This window comes from Cavia porcellus, unplaced genomic scaffold (assembly GCF_034190915.1).
Source record: "Cavia porcellus strain 051 isolate PalLab524CR breed Dunkin Hartley unplaced genomic scaffold, mCavPor4.1 scaffold_4, whole genome shotgun sequence".
Taxonomy (NCBI): Eukaryota; Metazoa; Chordata; class Mammalia; order Rodentia; family Caviidae; genus Cavia; species Cavia porcellus.
Window position 1 is genome coordinate 100,514,946 of NW_026947487.1, and position 22,395 is coordinate 100,537,340.

Consider the following 22,395-nt stretch of genomic DNA (forward strand, 5'->3'; position numbering starts at 1 on the left):
GAGAGTTCTGAGGCTTGTTTTATAGATAACCATATACCTGTACTGGTAATACAAGTCTTTTCATTTAAGTATTACAGAGACCAAAGAGAAAACTGTTTTGTGTTCCTGGTAGTATGGTTACAATTCTGCATTGAGTTGTTTTTACTAGTCTAAAAGATGTTTTCCTGCCTGCTTTACCAGCTGGGAAAAGAAGATTACAGTGATTAAAGAGCTGTTTTTCCAATTACTAAAAGACTTTTTGTATTTATAGTATAATATATACTCATTTAAAATCTGATGTAACATGTGCAGTTATAAATTCTCTGTGATGAATGTGATCATTATGTATATCTAAAATGTACTAATAAAATCTGATTGAAGAAAAATAATACAGAAACCTAAAAAGAGTAAAGCAATAAATATCCAGAAGCTGTTTCCCTCAGAAATAAGCAACACTTGATAACGTTTGATTAATACTCCAGGTAACTCTCATGTAGATTTAGTAGAAGATTAGATGGATGGCTAGAAAAATGAATTGAGTTTTTTTAAGGATAGTGCATTAGCTTTCCTTCATGTGACAAATATACAAGACAATGAAATTGCAAGAAGAAGAGGTTTATTTTGGCTCACAGTTTCAGAGGCCAGTGTTTGACCATGGTCATTGACCTGTTATTTTTGGACCTGTGCTAAGGCAATACTATATATCATGGTGGAGCATAGAGCAGATAAAATGGCTTGGCTCATGAAAGCTGGAAAGTAGTAAAGAGAGGAAAAGAGACTAAGTCCCGGTATCTCCTTTAGTGGGTTCACAGCCCCATTGCCCTGACTTTTTCCCAATAGGGCCCCCTCTTATAGTTTCTACCACCTCCCTGTAATACCACAGGCTGGCAAACCAAGCCTTGAAATGCGGGCTATTGGAGAGACTCTTACATAACCCACCTCAAATAGGGTTATCTTGAAGTTTTATAATTAATGTACTTATTTGAATTTATTAAAGCTAAAATACAGTTTTAAACATAATACTGATAAGTTGAAATATATTAAGGTTTTGAATCATAACATGAAAATTAAAATATGGTTTAATTCAGCCAGGTGTAGTACACCCTTGTAACCCCAGCATTTGGAAGGCTGAGGCAGAAAGATTACCTCAAATTCAAGGCCAGCCCTGGGCTGCATACTGACTTCGAGACCAGCCTGAACTACATAGCACAACCCACTGTCTCAACTCCCCCTCAAATTACAGGCGTGTGTGTGTACACGCACACACATGCACACACAATTTTTTTTTAAAGTTTTACTTGAATAAAGCATAACATAAAGTAAAACTAAGAACTGAGTCTGGAGCTTGGCATGGTGACGCACACCTGTAATCCCAGCACTAGAAAGGCTGAGGCAGGAGAATCACCATCAGTTCGAGGCCAGCCTATGCTACATAGTGAACTGAACAGCCTGAGCTACATACTGAGACCCTGTCTCAAAAACAACAACAAAAGCTGCTGAGTCTTACATGTTGTTTTAATTTTAAGAATTCTTGAAAGATCTAAGAACAGGGCCAGGGATATAGTTCAGTGGCACAAGGTTCTGAAAACGTAAGGACAAAAAATACTAAATTATTATAAAATTGAGCTTACTGAGATCTAGAGTATGACTTGACCCCTTGCTTTGATAAATAATTCTCTCTCCCTCTTCTCTGCTATTTGTCACTTGAATTTTGATGTTTGTCGTTTTACTTTCAGAACCATTGCTGCCTTTTTTCCTTCTCTTTTCCAGTCTTAATCCTATATGTAGTTGGATTCAACGCTTACTCTTAGTTCTTTTTAATTTATCTATTTCATTAAATGCTTCTCGACTTATCATTGTTGCATAAATATGTTTCATACTACTTGACACAGAGAGATTTATAATTTAAACAGATTTTTAAATGATTTGTAACAAAAAATGTCAGGAAAACACAACCAAGGCAGTAATATCATTTGATCCCAGGAATTTGAGACCAGACTGAGCTACACAGCAAGATCCAATCTCAAGAAGAAAAAAAGAACAATTAAACAACGACAAAGGAATTCTGTCATTTGCTATTAGAGTCTTATTTTGTTGTTAAATGAGAGTTTGTTTCAATTTGATTAAAGAAGGGCCAGGGACTTAGCTCAGTGCCATAAGTGCTTGCCTGATGAGCGCAAGGTCGTGAGTTCGTTCCCCAGTACCAAAAAAACAAAAAACAAAAAATCAATTTGATGAAAGATATAGATTCTTAGTGTTCAGTGTCTTCGACATTTCTCAGAAAGATATTTGTAAGTGCAAAACTGGACAGAATTTTTTAGGTGTCCATGTGGTTTGGCTCCACAATTTTCCTCTGATTAAAAAGGGATTCTGAGCTCAAAGGGAGACTAACACTAATGGCATCATCAGTGTCTTTTTTTTTTTTTTTTGTCTTTTTGAGACAAGGGTCTCTCTATGCAGTTTTAGGCTAGCCTTTAGTTCACTTTGTAGCCCAGGCTGGTCTCAAACTTGCAATGATCCTCCTGCGTCAGCCTCCTCCTGCTTCAACCTCTGGAGTGCTGAGATTATAGGCATGAGCCACTACACTCTACTTTTTTTTTGGTGCCGAAGTTTTACATTTTTTAAAGGTAGAATAAAACTTATCAGAGTTAGTTTGGGCCAAGTAAAAGTAAAGAAAAGGGAAAAAAATATATTCTACAGGGTAGGGTGGGATACCATGAAGAGATCCAGTAGCCTGTTCTTTATGTAGGATTTTCTATACTGTATCTGTACACATTTCCTGTTTATTTGTTTTGTCTTTTACTTTAATGACTCCAGTTATTATTCAGATGTCGACTGGTATTTTTTTATCCGTGATAGCTAAATTCTAGCTTCTGGATGCATAACGCTGCTTGTTTTGTTTCATTTTGGGGGGGTACCAAGAATCAGAACTCTCAACCTTGTGATTGCCAGGTAGGCACTTGTGCCGCTGAGCTTAAAGCCCTGTGTTTTGTTTTTGAGACAGGGTCTCACCATATAGTTCAGGCTGTCCTTGAATTTATTATGTAGTCTAGGCTGGCCTCAAACTCACGGTGATCCTCTTCTCTCAGCTTCCCAAATGCTGGAATTACAGCATGTCTTGCTTTCCCTGGAATGTTGTTTCTTTTTTTGTTTTGTATTGTTTTTGAGGTAAGATCTTACTAGGTAGTTCAGGCTGGCTTTGAGCTCACTATGTAGCCTAGACTAGCCTCCAATTTTTGGCGACAAACCTGCCTTAACCTCCAGAGGGCTAGGATTATAGGCATGAGCCACCATACCTGGCTGTTTATTATTTATTGATTTTTGTTTATTATTATTGATATCAATAATAATATATTTATATTATAAAAATCAGTAATATATAAGATAAATGGTTATTGTTTTTTATTTTTTTAAAAAATGTATTAAATTAGCACTCTTTTTAAATTGTTGGGGTTTTTTGTTTTTTGGTAGTACAGATTGAAACCAGTCTTACATATGTTAGCTCTATCACTGAACTATATCACAGCCCTTTTTATTTTGTTTTGAGATAGATTCTTGTTAAATTACCCAGGTTAGATTCCAACCTGTGATCCTTCTGTCCTCAGTCTCTTGAGCAGCAAAGATTTCAGGTATATAGCACCATACCTGGCTTGTTTTGATTTGTAATTTGATTCCTCAGCTCCATTATTCACTCATTTCCCCTTTTTTTTTTTTTTTTTTTTTGGTCTCTTTGAGACAGGGTCTCACTGTGCGGTTCAGGCTGGCTTTGGCCTCATTTTGTAGCCCAGGCTGGTCTCGAATTTGCCACAATCCACATGCCTCAGCCTCCTAAGTGCTGGGAAGCCACCACACCTGGATTCATTTCCTATTTTATCATTGTGAGCTGGACGTGGTGGCGCACACCTATAATCCCAGTACTCACGAGGTTGAGGCAGGAAGATTGTTGTGAGTTCAAGACTACCTAGGCTACAAAGTGAGCTCAAGCCTGGCCTGACCTGCGTAGCGAGACTTTGTCTCAAAAAGAACAAAAACAAAACAAAACTATTTTATCATTATGTTTGGCTTTTGACTTGTAGTCAACTTTTTAGAAGTGTCAAAAAAGTGTCAAGCAGTCAGTTTCTGGAGTTCATGAACTGTGTGTTTTTTTTTTTATTTTAAAGATAATAAATCCCAACAAAATAGAATAAAGCCAATCAAAACAAAGCAGTGAAATTGGTACAGAACTTTGAAGCAGTATAATAGGAAATCAACAATGACTACCATAGTATTTCTTGTTATCTTCACAGTAGTTGTCCATTCCATTAGACATAGTAAAATCAAATCAAACAAAACAGGATAAAACCAATGAAAATAGAACATTGAATAAAATAAAACAGTAAATCAGAACAGAACAAAACAAAACAGAGGAAACTATATTGGATTTCAAAAATAGGATAGAAATCCCCGTATTTGCCACACTGCATACTGTTATCTTCCTGATAGATGCTCAGACCAGCGGCCCCAGGTTTACAAAGTCAACCAAACAGTTGAAGCATTCATTTGTCTTTTTGTATCTCAGTTGCTATCAATTCAGCTTGTCTTCAGAACCAGCTGGTTGCTTACAGGAGAGTGGGAAGGATTCTTGATTCTCAGCCTGCACACCAGTATGCTCATGGGAAGTGCTTCCTGGTTTTTCTCTTTCTGAACCCTGCATGGCTTGCGTGTGCGGTTTACCAGAGGATTCAGTTTGCTTCTTCTTCTTGATGGTCTCTGCACAGACCCAGCATGTCTCCTGCTGATTCATGGGAGGCACTTTGTGGCTTCTGTCTTCCTGGGCCCCGCATAGCTTGCTTGCGTGGCTAACCAGAACATCTTTGTGTGTGTTTTTGACAGGAAATTTTTGTTTTCTTTTCAGTTATATCCTTTAGACTGGGCATGGTGGCACACGCCTATAATCTCACTGTTTGGGAGACTGGCAAGAGGATGGCTGTGAGTTAGAGGCCAGCCGGGACTCCATAGTGAGTTCAAGGCCAGCCTGTACTACAAAGCAAGACCCTGTCTCAAAAAAAAATCCCAACAACAACAACAAAATGAAACATGTTCTTTAAACGTGTTTATATAGTATTTTACTTTTTTCATTAAGTAAAAATATGTGCAGAAATCTTAAATTATGATGACCTAATTGCCACACCTTTTATTTCTATTTTGTTTGAGAGCTTTGACCAATAGCCAGTGGAGATTAAAGAGGTAAGGAATTAGGTTAAGATAGTCCTTATTGGGTTTGGCTCAAGAGCATGGGTGGTATCATGTATTATGGCCTATTCCCAGAATTCTCAGTTACCATATTTTCATGAATGTTGCTTGCTCCCCCAGTACAATATAGCATTCTTGAAGGTGGTAATCCCCTGTGACCCTTTCTATTTCTGCCAAAGGCTCTGGGACAGAATGATGGTCTATTATCATTTCTTTTAATACAAAATACTGGGCAAGTAGTGTAATTGCCTAGCATACATAAGGCCCTTGGTTCAATTCCCACCACTGCAAGTGGGGGTTGGAGAGGCACGCAGAGGGCGGGCACCTAAATACCTGCATACTGAGGGAATAAGAGTTTTTGTTTTTTAATTTTTTCCTTTGAGCCTCCCCCACTGCACCACCCCAGCTCAAATGGTAATGCCATTTTACTTTCATAAGGAACTCCGTACTGTTTACAGTTGTGATACCAACTTACATCATCACCAATGATGTACAGTGGGTTGCTTTTCCCTGGACCCTTGCCAACACTTTTTATTTAATTATTTATTTTTTGAGACAAGGTCTTGCTAAGCAGTTCAGACTGGCCTTGAACTTACTTTGTAGCCCTGGCTGGTCTTGAACTTGCATCAATCCTTGTGGCTCAGCCTTTTGAATGCAAACATTACAGACATGAGCCACCGAGCCCATTTTAGCACTTGTCCTTTTTATGATAGTCATTCTAACAGTTATAAGGAGATATATCCCTGTGGTTTTAATTTACATTTGTCTGATGATTAGTAATATTGAGCGTTTTTTGAAAGCCTTGTGCCTTGTATGTCTTTTTAGGAGTGCCTATGCAGGTCCTTTGCCCATTTTTTAATTGTGTTATATTCTTGCTTTTGAGCTACTTCTATTTCATATACATATTGTATTTTAAAATTCACTTTAAAATTATCATTTTTCTTTACTAGAGTAAAAAGCTTTATAATTAATTGACTTCAATAAAATTTATGTTATGAATATTAGCATCTATAATTTGTGCATATTTTCTCTCATTTTGTAGATTGTCTTTTCATTCTGTTGCTTGTTTCCTTTGCTGTGCAAAAGCTTTTTAATTTGATGCAATTCTATTTATCTATTTTTGCTGTTGTTGCCTGTGCTTTTGTGGTTTTGTACACAAAGTTTTTTGCCCCAGCCATACTTAGGAAACTTTTTCTTGTGTTTTTGTCTAGTAGTTTCATAGTGGTAGGTCTTATATTTATGAGTCTTTAATCCATTTTTAGTTAATTTTGTATGTGGTCTGTAACAAAAGTCTTGATTTCATTTTTCTACATACAGATATGCAGTTTTCTCAATATCTTTTTATTGAAGAGACTGTTCTTACCCAATGTGTTCTTACCCATGCCTTTGTGAAAATCAGTTGGCTTGAAAGATCTTATTCTTGAGAGTTTTTTTTTATTTTCCTCAGAGGTGCCTACTTACAAGTTTGATCTACTTGCTGCAAACTATAGGGCATAAGTTAACATTCTCTGCAATGTATTTACTCACTTTTTGTTACTACTCTTCCTAGTGAAAAAAGGTGTGTATTGGTCAGTAGCTCTACTACTCTACATCAGAATCTTCTGTTTCATATTCTTTATCTCACCCAACGTCTTATATCACCGTGCTTTGAGTTTCTTAGATCAAAATTTGTTTGGTTTTAGTAGGAGATTTTTAGCTGTTTCCTAATTCCTCTCCCACATACATTTTGCAATTTTTAGGGGCTGGGGATTTAGCTCAGCGGCATAAGTGCCTGCCTTGCAGTCGTGAGTTCGATCCCCTGTACCGATAAAAAGGAAAAAGACATACATTTTGCAAATTTTAATTATTGGGAGAAGAACATTGTGTTATTACTTTATTCCACTGTTTTTATTTAAAAGTTCTCAATTACTATTAACAAGGGAAATATAAATAGCATGTATGAAAGCAGTTTATTTTAGATAGAAAGTAGAAGTGATGGTTGATTCTACATACTCTACCCCACTTGCGGAGTTGACTCTGTAGGGAATACTTTTTATTTGTTTGTGCCAATTTCTGAAACCACTTTTTTGCTACTAAACACATGTGACTTCTCCAGCTACTGAGAAAGCAGTTGTAGCTTTATGTGCTCTTTTTAGTGTTTTTAAGCTTCAGAAAGAAGAGGATGGACTTGGAATATCACTTGGGGATTAAGTGCTTACCTAACATGTGATCCCCAGAACTGCAGGAGTTGGGGGAGGCTGAATGTCACCGGCAATATCAGTAATCCTAACAGTTGGAAAGCTAAGGCAGTAGGATTGTGGGTTCCAGACTGTCTTGGGTTACATACCAAGTTTGAAGATAGCCTGGACTACATAGAGAAGCCGTGTTCCTTCCCCAAAAAGAAATGAAAGAAAATAGAAAAGACAACCAGTTGCCATTCCCCCGCTGTTCTGACCCTCACACATATAAATGGTGTACTTAGTTCTCAAGACCAGTATAAAGAGTGCCTTATTGTGCTCACTGTGTGCTTTTTGTTTAGTTTTCTTTTGTCTTTTTAACTTTATATAAGAATATATCAATAAAATACACAAACCTTAAGGTGTACACTTTGATTTTTTTTTTTCTTTTTTGGAACGAAGAATTAAATTTAAGACCTGTGATTGCCAGGCAGGCGCCTTGATGCTGAGCTATACTCTTGATCCTGCACCTTGGTTTTTAACTCAAACACGCATACCCACAAAACTACCACCCAAGTTGATATATAGAATATTTAAGAATCTCTGGAGGCGCAGGGCCAGGGATTTAGCTCTGCAGCGTTAAGTGCCTGCTTGGCAAATGCAAGGTCGTGAGTTCAATCCCCGGCACCAAAAAAAAAAAAAAAAAAAAAAAAAACCCAAGAATCTCTGGAGGCTCCCTTGTGCCCCTTGCCAGTTTGTATTAACCTAGCCTACCAGAAGTAATCATACTTCTCTGATCTCTTAACTACCATAGATTAGTTTTTTTGTTTCTTCTTTTGGGGTACTAGAAATCCAACCTGGGGCCTTGCACATGTTAGAAGGTACCCTACCACTCTACACCCCCAGGCCTAGATGAGTTTTCTTATATTGAATTTCAAGTAAATGAAATCACATAGTATGTCATATTTTCTGTCTAGAGTCTTTTATCAACATGACTGTGGGATTCATCCTATTTTTATTTTTGGGAGGGAATTTGTCCTTCTAAAAATATTTTTTTCTTTTTCATTGCTGTATGTTCCATTGTATAAATTTACTATAATTTATTTGCTGTCCTTTTCATAGGCATTTAGTTTTGTTTGGGACAGTTATAAATAAAGCTATGTGCTTTTTTGTTTTCTTATATTCTGTTTATTAAAATGACTCTTGAAATGGATTTGGAAAATAAATAAAACCAGATAAAACTTTTGAAAGAAAAAAATAAATGCAATGACTTTTGGGTTTTGTTTTTGGTTTTTGAGGCAGATTCCACTGTGTAGTTCAGACTAGCCTTGAACTCACTTACTAGCCCAGGCTAGCCTTAAACTTACAGCAGTCCTGCCTCAGCCTCATGAATGATGGGATTACAGGTATATACCACCATCTCTGACCTAAAATAACTTTTGGTGAATGAAGCTATGAGTTGGAGGCCAACCTGGGCTGCAAAGTGAATTCAAGGCCAGTCTAAACTACATAGTGAAAACCTATCTCAAAAAAAAAGGAGTATGTTTTGCACTTAGTAAATGCTTAGTAAAAATTAACTAATATTATTGCTTAGACTTCTTGGAGCAATTTTATCAGTATTTTATGAACCCTGATGAAGAGTCTGTAACAGAGTAAAATCTCTTATTGGCATTTTAAAACTCAACTAGATTTATTACTGACATTTGAAAGATCATGTGTGCAATTCATGACCTAATTTTGTGTCAAAGTGGAAAACTGCAAGGCATTGAAACACTAATTGTAGAGAACTTGCTAGTATTCTGCAAAGGACAATTTATATGTTCTCGATGTATTTTTATATTGAGACCTTAAAAATTTTATGAAATACATGTTTCTTAGAGTAATGAAGGACTTCAAACTGTGGAGCTGAAAATATACCTACCTCCTAGACAATTTGTATTCAAAATAAGTAATTTGATTCATTATTATGGTCAGAAAATAATACATTTAGAACAGCCTGCTTATTTTACACGGGGATTCACTGGGATAAATCAGACAGGTGTGCTTTCATGAAGTTTATAGTCTAGTGAGAATTGAAGATGAGATATATAACAATAAAGTGATAAAGTTTTGATGGTGGAAATTGAGATATCTATCATCATAACAAGAGAATTGAAACTCAGATGAGGGGATCAAACTGTGCAGTATTTATTTGAAGGCAGTTCCTAGCTAATTTAAACAGTATTATCCAGAGAAAAGGTGGATACCGAGGAGAAAGGGAAAAGAGCACAGCAAAGAGTTTAGAGCTTCCAGTAGCTGTTAGTCACATGTGGCTGACTGTGTGATTCAATGATAGAGTATATGCTTAGCATATTACAGGCCTTTTGTTGAGGCTTTAGCACCAGAAGTGGGAGGGAGAGGAAAACTACATTTAAGTCAAGGTATAAATTAGACTTCATCAACATTGGCACTTTTAGCTTATTAAAAGTTATAAAAAGGAAAAAAAATTTACTAACCATCTTTGTTCTAGATCTTGAATCTAGAATGTTATAAAGATTTCTCAAAACTCAACACTAAGAACTGGGGATTTAGCTCAGCGGCATAAGCGCCTGCCTTGCAAGTGTGCCGACGTGAGTTCGATGCCTGGTACTGATAAAAAAACGAAAAAGACAAAAAAAAAAAAATGTTGGTGGAAATGTAAGATGGAATAGTCACTCTGAAGTACAGTTTGTCAGATTCTTTAAAAAGTGAACTTGCACTTTCCACATTACTCAGAAATCTCATTTCTTTGCATCCATTACAGAAAAATAACCATTTGCATAATAACCTATATAACATCATTCATAAGAAATTTATTTTTGGTACTGGAGATTGCCAGAACTTTGCAGTGCTAAGCAAGGACTCCACCACTGAGTAGTATTCCTATTTCCCTGTTTTAAAATGTTTAAATTTTGACACAAAGTTTTGTTAAAGTTGCTCAAGTAGGTCTCATGCTTAGCATCCTGTTTCCTCAGCCTTCTGAGTAGCTGGATTATAGGCATGCATCACCACACCTGGCTGCAATTTTATTTTTAAAGGTCAAAATTAGAAACAGCCTGACAGGCATCATAGTGCGTGCATGTAATTCCAGCACTTAGGAGGCTAAGGCAGAGGGATCACAGTGAGTTCAAGGCCAGCCTGGGCTACATAAGTGAGTTCAAGGCCATCCTGCACTACAAGCGAGACCCTGTCTCAAAAAAATAGAAAAAAAACAACCCAAATGAATGAATCAACAATTGGTACATCCATACACTACACTAGCATACAAAAATTAAAGGAACAAACTATATGTGCAACGATTATATACTGTCTGATTCTATTTATATAATTTAATATGACAAAAACCACAGAAATAGAGAATAGCCAGGTATCAGAGACAGGTTGAGGGGTGTAAAGGAATAGCACAGGCCAGTTTATTTGTGGTGATGGAATGGTTTTTATATCTTTTGTTTTTTGAGACAAGGTCTCACTGTGTAGTTCAGACTAGCCTTGAACTTACACTGTGTAACCCAGACTTCTCAGACTTACTATATAGTGCATGCTGGTGTCAAACTCAGCCTCTTGAATGCTGGGATTACAGATGTGTATCACTATACCTGGCTAGTGCTATATCTTGATTGTGGTAGTGACCTAAATTTTTATATGAAATGAAGTTTAATAAAACCGAAGACACAAATGAATATATATATAAATTGTAAACACTAAGATCTATTGTATTGTTAATACTATCTTGTCAATTTCCTAGTGTTGATATTTTTACTACAGCTCAGTACTCTAGGTACATATTGTATTATACTTTGGGGAAGCTAGGCGCAAGATACATGAGACAATAGTACATACACTATTTTTGGAACTTCCTTTAAGTATAAATATTTAAGAATTACAGCTGGGGCTTATATCTCAGCAGCACAGTACCTACCTGTTGGGCTCAAGATTGTAAGTTCGATTCCTAGTACAAAAAAAATTACACAAACCTTGTATTAAACAAAGGTAAGAAAAAATAAACAAAGGGAAGATTTATTGAGGGTTTTTTGGGGGGTAGGGGGAAGGGGGATCAAATCCAGGAACATGTATGCTAGGCAAGTGCTCTGCTCCTGAGTTTCATCTCCACCCAAGACATAAATATTTTGAGTCTTACCCTGAAAATAACTGAAGTTTGAAAAATGAGGTTTGTGATTTTTTGTTTTATTTTTAGACTTTGTATTTTATATGCCAAGATCCATTTCCTAGGTTTTCATTTTAGTTGTTGTTTTATAGTATTGGGGATTAAACCCAGGATCTCTATCTACACTGAACTACGTCCCCAGCCCCTTTTTTTTGTTTTGAGACAGGGTCTTGCTTGGTTGTCCATGCTGGGCTCAAACTGTTGATACTCCTGTCTCAGCCTCCCAGAGTGCATTCTTCTGATTTTTGTGGGGGGTTTTGTTTTATTTTGAAACAGTGTTTCACTATGCAATTCAGACCAGCTTTGAATTTATTTTGTAGCCCAGGCTGGCCTCAAACTCACAGTGATCCTCCTGCCTCAGCCTCACAAGTCTGGGATTACAGGCGTGCACCACCACACCCAGCCTCATATTTTTATATGATATTATAGGTGCACTTTCAAACAATTTATGTAAGTTTAATTTTGTATTTTTTGTATCTCTACAGTGTTTTGTCATCTTTCTAGTATATTCAGATCCCTACATTCCCTCCCCAATTAATTTAGCAGAACTGATTAAATGATTTTTTGGGGGAGATACTAGGAATTGAACTCAGGTTCTTACACTTAACAGGCAGGTGCTTATGCTGCTGAGCTATATCCCTGGCAAGAACTGATGATAGTATTGCTGTTTATTGAAGTTGCCATATTGTCCCTTATAATGACCTTCAAGCTTTAACCCTCCAGCTTTAAATTAACTTGTGCTATGAAAATAATACAGAAACATAGTAAGTAGACTTGCTTACTTCTACAAACAAAGGGTACTCTGAAAAGAAGTATACTAGTACTAGGTGGAAGTTTCTAGAGAATAGTTTTAATACTAGGATTAATTTGTTTATTACCTAGATAACATAAATGCTTTTCTAGAAATGGAATGGGATAATAGTCTAATTGATTTGATCTGTCTTTAATTGAGATACTGAAGAGTAACCCTATTTTTCTTATGCTCTACTTGGAGTGGTGGATGTTTGTTAAAATGTTATGAAATATATATTCCCACTGAAATCTTATATGTATGGTTACTTTCCTTCAACAGTAGTTTATCTATATGTATATGGACAGGTAGCTTATTTTTTTGCCAAGGTGATATAAATATAAGGCATTTAATATGACTAGGATGCTTTAGTATATAGTACTTACCAGTGTGTTATGTAATATTTGGATAAGAGAGGCAGCAGTAACGTTTTTAAGTAGCATTTTCTTTCTTTCTTCTTCTTCTTCTTCTTCTTCTTCTTCTTCTTCTTCTTCTTCTTCTTCTTCTTCTTCTTCTTCTTCTTCTTCTTCTTCTTCTTCTTCTTCTTCTTCTTCTTCTTCTTCTTCTTCTTCTTCTTCTTCTCTCTCTCTCTCTCTCTCTCTCTTTTTTTTGGTACCAGGGATCAAACTCAACCGGCGCTTGTAAGACAGGCGCTTATGCCACTGAGGTAAATCCCCGGCTTAATTAGTATTTTCTGTTGTATATTTAACTGCGTCTTTGGTCAGCTACTTTAGTGTTTATAAGTATTTAAATAATGATTGAGTTATTTTGTCCCACTTAATTGTACTCTTTGATTCCAAAAAATTCATTCAACAAGAGATGGATGTCTATAATGTGCTAGACCTGGTAGTAGGCTCTGGGGATAAGAATACTGTCCTCTTCACAGTGTTTAGAAGCAAGTGGTAAAGTTTTTGCTGTTTCTTCTACCATTAGATGAACAGTTGACTTCATACAGTAATTTGAACATCAGCTGGGAGTGTTGGCACACACCTGTAATCTCAGCACTCAAGAGACTGAGGCAAGAGGATTGCTGCAAATTCAAAACCAGCATGGGGTACATAGTGAGATCAAGGCCAGGCTGAACTGCATAATCAAACCTTGTCTCCAAAAATCAAAATAGTAATAGTAATTTGAACATGTAAGAGCAAAGTTATTGTAGAAAAGAATGACTAATCACTTACTAGCCTTGTATTTGGGGAAGTTACTAGTCATTCTGAACTCTTAATTCTTCATGTCGAATTGTTTCCATCACATGAATCCTACCATTACAGAATTATCGTCAGGTGCGGTGGCTCATGCCTGCAGTCACAGTGCTTGGAAGACTGAGGCAAGAGGATCACTGTGAGTTCAAGGCCAGCCTGAATTACATACCAAAATTTTGTCTCAAAACAAAGAAGAAAAAAGTTTTAAAAAAAAAAAAAAGCAAATATTTTGTAATATCGCTTTATTAACCTGAAATAAAAATTCAAAGGTAATATAATTGAGAAGTATGTTTCACAATGAAAAGTCTTCCTAGTGACTGTGAGGGGCACAGTGAAATCATCAATTACACCTGAATAGAATTCGAGGTTAGCCTATACAAAGGCAGATATTGATCAGCAACCTACATTCTGTGAATGCCATTTTTGGCAGTGACATGATTTTCTGAAATGGTGAGCTCTTTATAAGGTAGTGGTATTCATGAAAAATTCATTTGTGTTCCATAGAACCAAAAATTTTGCATTTATATGTACGAAGGACTTTTTTCTAAATTCATAAAGTTAGCTTTATATATGAATATCTGATAGGATGTTCTGGAATTCTATGTAACATTGGCTTAGTCCTTCACTTTAAAGAACATTGTTTGTTCTTTAAAGAACTGAAGAGGAATTTGATACTTTGGCCTTTGTTCATTAAGTGTTTATAACGTACTTTACTCATCATATTGGTAACAAAAATGCAGAATACTCCCCACAGTCTTCTGTGCAGAATGTTATACTGCCCAGTTAAGAAATAATGGTCTAACCGGGTATGTTAGCCCGCGTTTGTAATCCTAGTACTTGGGAGGGTGAGGTAGGAGGATCTCTGTGAATTCAAGGCCAGCCTAGGATACACAGTAAGTTTAAGGGAAGCCTGAACTACATAGAGAAACCCTGTCTCAAAAACCAGAAAAACAAAAGAAAAAGAAAAAACAATAACGTTCCAGACTAGAGCTATCAAACTGTGGCTTTCTAGGCCAAAACTGAACCTCCATGTGTTTTATATAACTTGTTGCTAGTAATCATTTTTACATTTTACATGACTGGGGAAATCAAATATTCATAAGATTTTTTTAGGGACACAGCCATACTTATTTCATTTATGTATTGACTTCTGTGTTACTGTAACAGCATTAAGACAGAGAACATATGTGACCTTCCCGTTGCTCAGGACAGAGCAGGTCACAAACAGTGATATCATTAAAACTCAATAATGTTTCAAGTTCCACTAGCATTGCTGTACTAGGACTTTTAAAAAATAATCAGTGCCGGGGCTGGGGATTTAGCTCAGTGGCATAAGCACCTGCCTTGCAAGCAAGCAGTCGTGAGTTCGATCCCTGGTACCGATAAAAAGGTTAAAAAATAATAATAATAATCAGTGCAAACTCATTTCAAATAGGAAGAAGAGTAGATACCATTTTTTTTCAAGGCACAGTGTACTATGTACTATCCTGTTATCAAGTTAGACAGCAAAACATTGTGTTTATTGTGTAGTAAAAGTGTGACTAGTCTAAAATATCTATTACCTTGACTACAGTACATTGTTGTTTGTTTGGGATTTGTTTTGTCTTTTTGAGATAAGGTCTCACCATGCAATTCAGACTGGCTTTGAGCTTTGTAGCCAAGGTTGTTTTAGAACTCACAAGGATCTTCCTGTCTCCACCTCCTGAGTGCTGGGATTAGCAGGGTGGGACTGCAACATGAATACACTGACAGTATTGCTGTATCTCTCCCTAAACCTGTTCTACATCAGTAACTTCACTTTGTTTGCTTGTGATGCCATCATTCTCCTGGATACTGAAGCTCAGAACTTTTGTCTTGTTTTTGCTATTATTTTTTATGTAGTCACTTATAGAAATATCTTTAGAATCTCAGACCAGTTTTATTGTATTCATCTCCTTTTGTTCCTTTCTTTTCTTCCCTTCTCTTTTTCTTTCTTTATTTTTTAGATTTTTTGAGACAGAGTCTTCTCTGAAGTTCAGGCTGGCCTCAAACTCATAGAAATCCTGCCTCAGCCTTATGTTCCTCAATTATTAGTTCTACTGCCACCCTATTTTAACCTTTTAGTACTATGATTTTTGTGTTTCCTGTCTCTTGGTGAATTTGTGACTTCGTCATTTTTCTACTTTATAAAGCTTTAATTTTTATCATTTACTTGCCTGTATTCTGTATTATTAAGAATAGATTTTTGGGGGGCTGGGGATTTAGCTCAGCGGCATAAGCGCCTGCCTTGCAAGCAGGCAGTCGTGAGTTCGATCCCTGGTACCGATTTAAAAAAAAAAAAAAAAAAAGAATAGATTTTTGCCTTTCAAGACTTCTTTAATCCCTTAAAATTTGACATATTCCAGGATTGATGGTACGTGCCTATAATTTTAGCCTCTTAGAATGATGGGATTTTGGGATTGCAGACATAACCATCATCTCTGGCCCACTTGGTTATTTTTTATTTTGAAGGTAGTAAAATACAGCAGAACAAGACAGAACAAAGCCAACTGAGACAATGCAGTGAAATGGTACAGAACTTCATAGCAGGATACCGGGATAACAGTAATAGGTACCACAGTATATCTCATTATCTTCACAATAGTTGCCCATTCAATCAGGTACAGCAAAATCAAACCAAAAACAGAACGTTATAAAACCTACCAAAACAGAAAACTGAATAGAGCAAAACAATTAGAACAAAGCAAAACAGTATTTGCCTTCAAAGAGAATATGGAAGGAAATCCCCCATATTTGCTGTATTGCATACAGTCAACCTCCCAAAAGATGCTCAAATCTCTGGCCCCCCAGTTGCTAAGGGGAGGGGAATGTGTGATTCTCAGCCTGTGAGCCAGTAGGCTCATGAGAGATGCTAACTGGTTCTTGTCCTGGCTCGCCCACAGCTCACTCCAGCCTCAGCCACTTAATAGGAAGCTGAACTTGGTGTTCTTGCTCAGCTCCATAAGTTCTAACATGGCTGGATCTCAGAGAGATGCTGACTGGTTCTCTTGGCTCATGTCACAGCTGCTTACAAGGAAGGAGGGCATGTTGCTTTCTTGCTCAGCACCCTCCCACTTTGTTATTTTAATGTGTCTCCTAGATACATTCTTATATAATACTGACTTCTGCAGTAACATTTCAATAAGACAATTTGTGTAATAATGGAAAAGGAATTGAGTAATGAGCAAAACTGGTTTTTTGGGGTTTTTTTTGTTTTTTGCCTTATTGGGAACGTATACTGAAGAGTATAGAAAATAAATAATTACAGTGTGATAGTGGTCAATTATATGAAACATAATGTGCCGAGATAAGAGAATAAAGATGTGAATTTTTGGTAGTCTTTTTTGAGGGCATTGCTCTTTGAATATGGAGCACAATGAAGTGAATATGTAAGATATTATGAAGATCAGAAAGAAGAACATTCCAGAAGGAGAAAATTCTAAGTTTGAAGACTCTGAGGTTAGAAATGAGCTCAGATGGTTTATGCAGTAAAGCCATCAGTGGCTAAGGTAGACTGTGGAAGAGAGAGATAAGGTCAGCAAATTAGCCAGGGCCCCAAATCATGTAGGCCTTGTAAACCACCATGGAGAATTTAAATTAGTTCTGAATGTGGAGACTCCTGAGCAGGGGGTAAAAGGGTTAGGGTGAGTATAAAATTGCCCCGGTTTGCTCCTGCTTGTGGACAGAGAATGATGTGCATGAGAACAAACATGAAAATGGGAACTAGTTTTAAGGCTATTGCAGACTTTACTCGCTTCTTAATTAATGTTACAGGAGTGAAAATAATAGTAAACCCAGGCCTGGTGGTACTGCTGGAGTCAGGCAGTATTGCCATGGATGCCATCCTGGGCTACATAGTGAGTTCAAGGCAGCTTGCACTACACAGTGAGAACCTGTCTCAAAAAATCTGAAAGCAAAACCTGTGCTTTCTCATTTGCCCATGAAGTGGGCAAGTCAGTCAAGTTGGGGTGGCATGTCTACCCAGACTGCATCCACCATGTTGAAGGTTTCCTTTAAGATCATGCTGATTTTGGACCTGCAGCTGCTTTATAAAGTACTCAGTGTTCCTGAAATTACACTTTTTCACAGCAGTCTTACAGTTTGCAGCAGAAGTGACATAGGAATAAATCTTGCACAGACTGCCGGAAATGCATGGTTGAGAATTGCAAATTATCACTAGAGATCATGTTGGAAGTTGCTAATATTTGTTACTAGAACATACAGTTAATTTTGGTTATAAAGTACAAGAAGGCATTTAATATACAATGAAAACACCAAATTCAATGAAACAGTGAAAAGTGATTCATGTCTCCTCTTCTTGTTCATATTTTTCATGCAAAGAGAAAGTGGTAATGAATGGACAGTACTACCACCACAGAAAGTCATATATGGTGGTTGACTGCTACTTCACAAGTAAGGAGTTCACTTGTGGCAAATAGATTATGCAACTATTTTTTACCTGGGAGATAATTCTGATACTTTTTTCTGAGTACATTTGAGAAATTAAAATTTCCTATGTGTTACATAATTGAGTTAAAAAACAAAAGGATTGCCAGGTGTATGTATGCCTGTAATTTCCAGTACTTGCGAGACTGAGACAGGAGGATCACTGTGAGTCTGAAGCCATTGTGGGCTACAAAGTGAATTCAAGGCCAGTCTGAACTACATAGTGAAAAACTGTCTAAAAAGCAAAAAAAAAAAAAAAAGAAAGAAAGATTGATTGTGGATCATAGATGATAGTTTGCTTAATAGCATTTTAGAGACTCATATAGTTTGATTCTTAAATATACATTTTATAATACATGTGCTAGACTTATCAATTAATACTTAATTCTCTTTATCATTTTTTTTTTCAGTACCAGGAATTGAATTCAGGACCTTGTGCTTGCCATGCAGGCTCTTGTGCCACTGAGCTATATCCTTGGCCCCTCTTTATCATTTATAATTGAAGTTTTCAAACAGTATGACATACAAATTTTAATTCAGTATCAAAGAACCAGAAATTTAATTTCTTGATCTAACCATTATGTGCACAAACTAATGTCACGTATCAAATTGCTTTAACAGGGCTAGGGATTTAGCTCAGTGGCCTAAGCGCCTGCCTGCAAGTGTGTGGTCGTGAGTTTGATCCCCAGTGCCAAAAAAAAACCAAATGCTTTTTAACAGTGTTCATGTAGAATTTGTCATGGTGGGAGTTAGTCAGTACAGTAGAAGCTTCCTTTACTGAGATACGCATTTTTTTAGAGCTATGCATCTCTTTATCAGTTTCTTAATGCAACATTTTTATGACAAAACCCTAAGAAGTGACTTTTTGAAGATTTTCTGACTAGCATTCTGAAAGAATATTGTTACAGTGAAGATCTGAAATTCACCACAAAGCTTACAAAAATATCGATCAGAAATGCTGATGAATAATATTTATTGAAGACCTGATTATTGAGGAAGTGCTAACATGAGTCACCCAAGTGCATGACAAATCAGGAAAGGGAAGATAGGAAAGCTTAGATAGCCAGGCTTTGACAAAAAGGAATGAGTGACAAAAACAACAGTGAAAAGTAACAGAAAACTCACAAAATGTCACAGAATGCCAACAGATTGCACAGAACCATAAAGGGGATAGCAAAATGATATCTGTAACAAAAGATTTTATTTGTGTTTATAGAGGGAATCAATATCTGTGCACAGTTTGAAAGGTGACTTGAAGGCCTGTAGTGATTCAGAATCAGTGTGTGACCTACTCTATTATAAATGGTTAACTTCAGAGCGTGAGTTTTGGGTAATTCTTTTTAGAGCTGGATATGTAGACATTCAATAAATAATTCCGAGTTTATTCATGAAAAACAAGCAAACAAAAACAGCCAGGCATGGTGGCACATGCCTATAATCCCAGCATTAGGGAAGTTGAGGCTGGAGGATTGCTATGAGTTTAAAGCCAGCCCAGGCCACTTAGTGAATTTATTTGTGTTGTTTTGTCTTGTTTTTCTTTTTGAGACAGGATCTCACTATGCAGTTCAGGATAGCCTTGAGCTCACTTTGTAGCCCAGGCTCGTCTGGAACCCACAGTGATCCTCCCACCTCAGCCTTCCAAGTGCTGAGATTACCACCCTGCCCAGCCACATAGTGAATTTAAGATCAGCCTGAAATGCACAGCAAAAATGCACACCCTGTCTCAAAAAATCAAAATCAGCTGTGTGTGCTCATACATACGTGTAGTTCTAGCATTTAGGAGGCTGAGGCAGAAGGATCACTGTCAAATTCAAGACAAGCCTGGGCTACATAGTGAGTTCAGTACCAGCCTGTACTACATAGTGAGACTCTGTATCAAAACAAACAAAAACAGCAGAGTAAGTCTTTCTCACAGAGGAATTTGGAGCCAAAGTAGTATTGAGGATCTCTGAGAGAGCTCACCCTGAAGCTTGTTAAATTCTACCAAATACAAAGAAATTACATTCCAAGTAAGAGAAAGCATGGTGAGACCCCTCACTTCATAATTTTATCATTTAAAAGCTAGAAACAGCCTGAGGCACTCTAGGTTATCACTTATAGAAGGCTAGTATCAGAAGAGTTAAGAGAAATCTTTTCCAGAGCATTGTTGGAAGACCCAAGGTTGGATAAGAGTGATGAAAGAGATATCTGAGGCACAGAAATCAAAGAACTTATGGAAGACCAAAGAGAACTCCTTATAGACCCCAAAATCAAAAGGCCAGGTGGTAGATCAGAGAGAGGCTTTCTGACAGTTTTAAGGATGAAGACCAGCTGTGAAGCATAGGCAACTTTCTGGTTTCTGACCGATGCTCACCGAATTCCATACCCTGCTATGGAGAAAGACATATTGTACCCTCAAGGCCTTTGAAACCAATGCACTACTGAGTCAGACTGGAACTTCAGAAAAGTTCAAACATCTCGTAAGAACTATGACTTGACAAGAGAAATAGCATGTGCCTTTTTTTTTTTTTTTTTTTAAGACAGGGTCTTGCTGTATAGTTGAGGAGGTTTTTCAACTCACTGTATAGCCCAAGTTGGCCTCAAACTCCTGGCAATCTTCCTACCTCAGCCTCCCAAGTGCTGGGATTATAGGCTTGTGCCACTACACTCAGCAGCATATGCCATTCTAGAAGTAAATGTTTTCTGCTTCAGTCTTCAGTGTTTTGCTTTAAATGTAAGATACCTAGAATACAATAAATAAATGAAAACACACATATGAGAGAACAATGTTAGCAGATCTATTAGATGCTGATGATGTCAGATTGGTTCAGTAAGATAAGAATGCTGAATTATCTCCTAGAAATTGAATAGTACATATGGAATGGAAATTTTCTTAGGATCCTGAGTTAAAAAAAAAAAAAGTCCAAAGGATAATGAGGACAGAGATACAAGAAAGAAAACCACAAACCATAATCCTTTATAAACAAACATGTAAAAATCTTCAACACAATACTAGAAAACTAAATGTAACAACATCACATTATAAAAATTGTGCTTTTATATTACAGTGTGATATTTATCCCAGGGATGTAAGGGTAGTTTGGCAAATTCGTTGATACAATATACTAGTAAGAGAAGAAAGGAAAAATACCATGCCATGCAGTCATCTCAAAGAGCATTTGGACAGGGAGAGTACATCTCCCAACAACAAAAACAGTGTAGTATAGGCATAAAGAGACCAGTGGCATGAAATAGCCTAGAAATAATCCCTCACATGTACTGTAAATGGTCAGATGGTTTTTCCCCACTTAACAGAAGAAGGACAGTTTTCTCCACAAACCAGTCTTGAGAAACTGCATATCTACATGCAAAAGGATGAAATTGAACCCTTAGTGTACACTACTTACTCTGTAGGTTTGGTCTAAATGATTAATGTTGCTCAAGGTACAGAATCAGCATTTATTTGCATTGTTCACAGCAAGTCAGACGGCCTTGCAAAATTGTTGATTTAAATACTTATCCAACACCCTCACCCAAGTTTGTTCATAATATATTCCATTGTTTTTTAACTCTTCAGGTACTTAAGTTTAGAGGACTATTTGCTGATCTTTGTTGTCATTTTCTTGTTTGTTTGTTTTTTTTTTTGAGACAGGATCTCACCGTATAATTCAGGCTGGCCTTGAACTTAACTGTATAGTCCAGGCTGGCCTCAAATTCAGACCCATCATCATGCCTCAACCTCCAAAATGCTAGAATTAAAGGCGTATGTTGTCATACTTAGCGATGTTGTCACTTTTGAAGTAACATTTTGTATATCAATAATATATGATACAGATAAAATAGTCTATAAGTTTCTGAAATTCATGGATAATGAATTGGGTGTTTTTTTTTTTCTTGTTTTTTTTTTTTTTTTTTTTTTTTCTTCCTAATTAGCTCCTGGGCTATAGTGAAAAGCCGATAAATCTACAGATGTTTATTGGAACAGCAGATGATCGATATTTACGACCTCATGCATTTTACCAGGTGCATCGAATCACTGGAAAGACAGTTGCTACTGCAAGCCAAGAAATAATAATTGCCAGCACAAAAGTTCTAGAAATTCCACTTCTTCCTGAAAATAATATGTCAGCCAGGTATCTTGAAACATACCTCAAAGTGTGCATTTGTTTCTTTTCCTGAATTTCAAAAAATATATTTTTTAGTATAAAAATAAAATAACATAGTGTGGTGGTACACACCTGTAATCCCATGAGGCAGGATTGCCACAAGTTCAAGGTCAGCCTTGAACTATATAGCAAGACCCTGTCTCAAAAAAAAAAAACAAAAAAAAAAAAACCCAATCAATCAATCATAATTCTAAATTGACTGAATTTTTTTTTTTTTTTTTTTTTTTTTTTTTTTTTTTTTGAG

General features: G+C 36.7%; 2 protein-coding genes across 8 annotated transcripts in view; both read left to right on the forward strand.

Annotated features, from left to right (window-relative positions):
• Nfatc3 (nuclear factor of activated T cells 3) overlaps positions 1–22,395 on the forward strand; it is a 142,218-nt gene that overhangs the window by 60,159 nt on the left and 59,664 nt on the right. For all 7 annotated transcript variants that reach the window (XM_063247541.1, XM_063247542.1, XM_063247543.1 and 4 more), the window contains exon 4: positions 21,919–22,118. In XM_063247541.1, the coding sequence (XP_063103611.1) occupies positions 21,919–22,118 (200 nt within the window). The remainder of the gene's footprint in view (positions 1–21,918; positions 22,119–22,395) is intronic.
• LOC134475773 (ubiquitin-fold modifier 1-like) lies at positions 3–21,903 on the forward strand. The gene is given in 2 exon segments (XM_063247555.1): positions 3–17,709; positions 17,711–21,903. Coding segments are annotated over 2 exon segments (261 nt in total). The 5' UTR covers positions 3–17,500; the 3' UTR covers positions 17,763–21,903.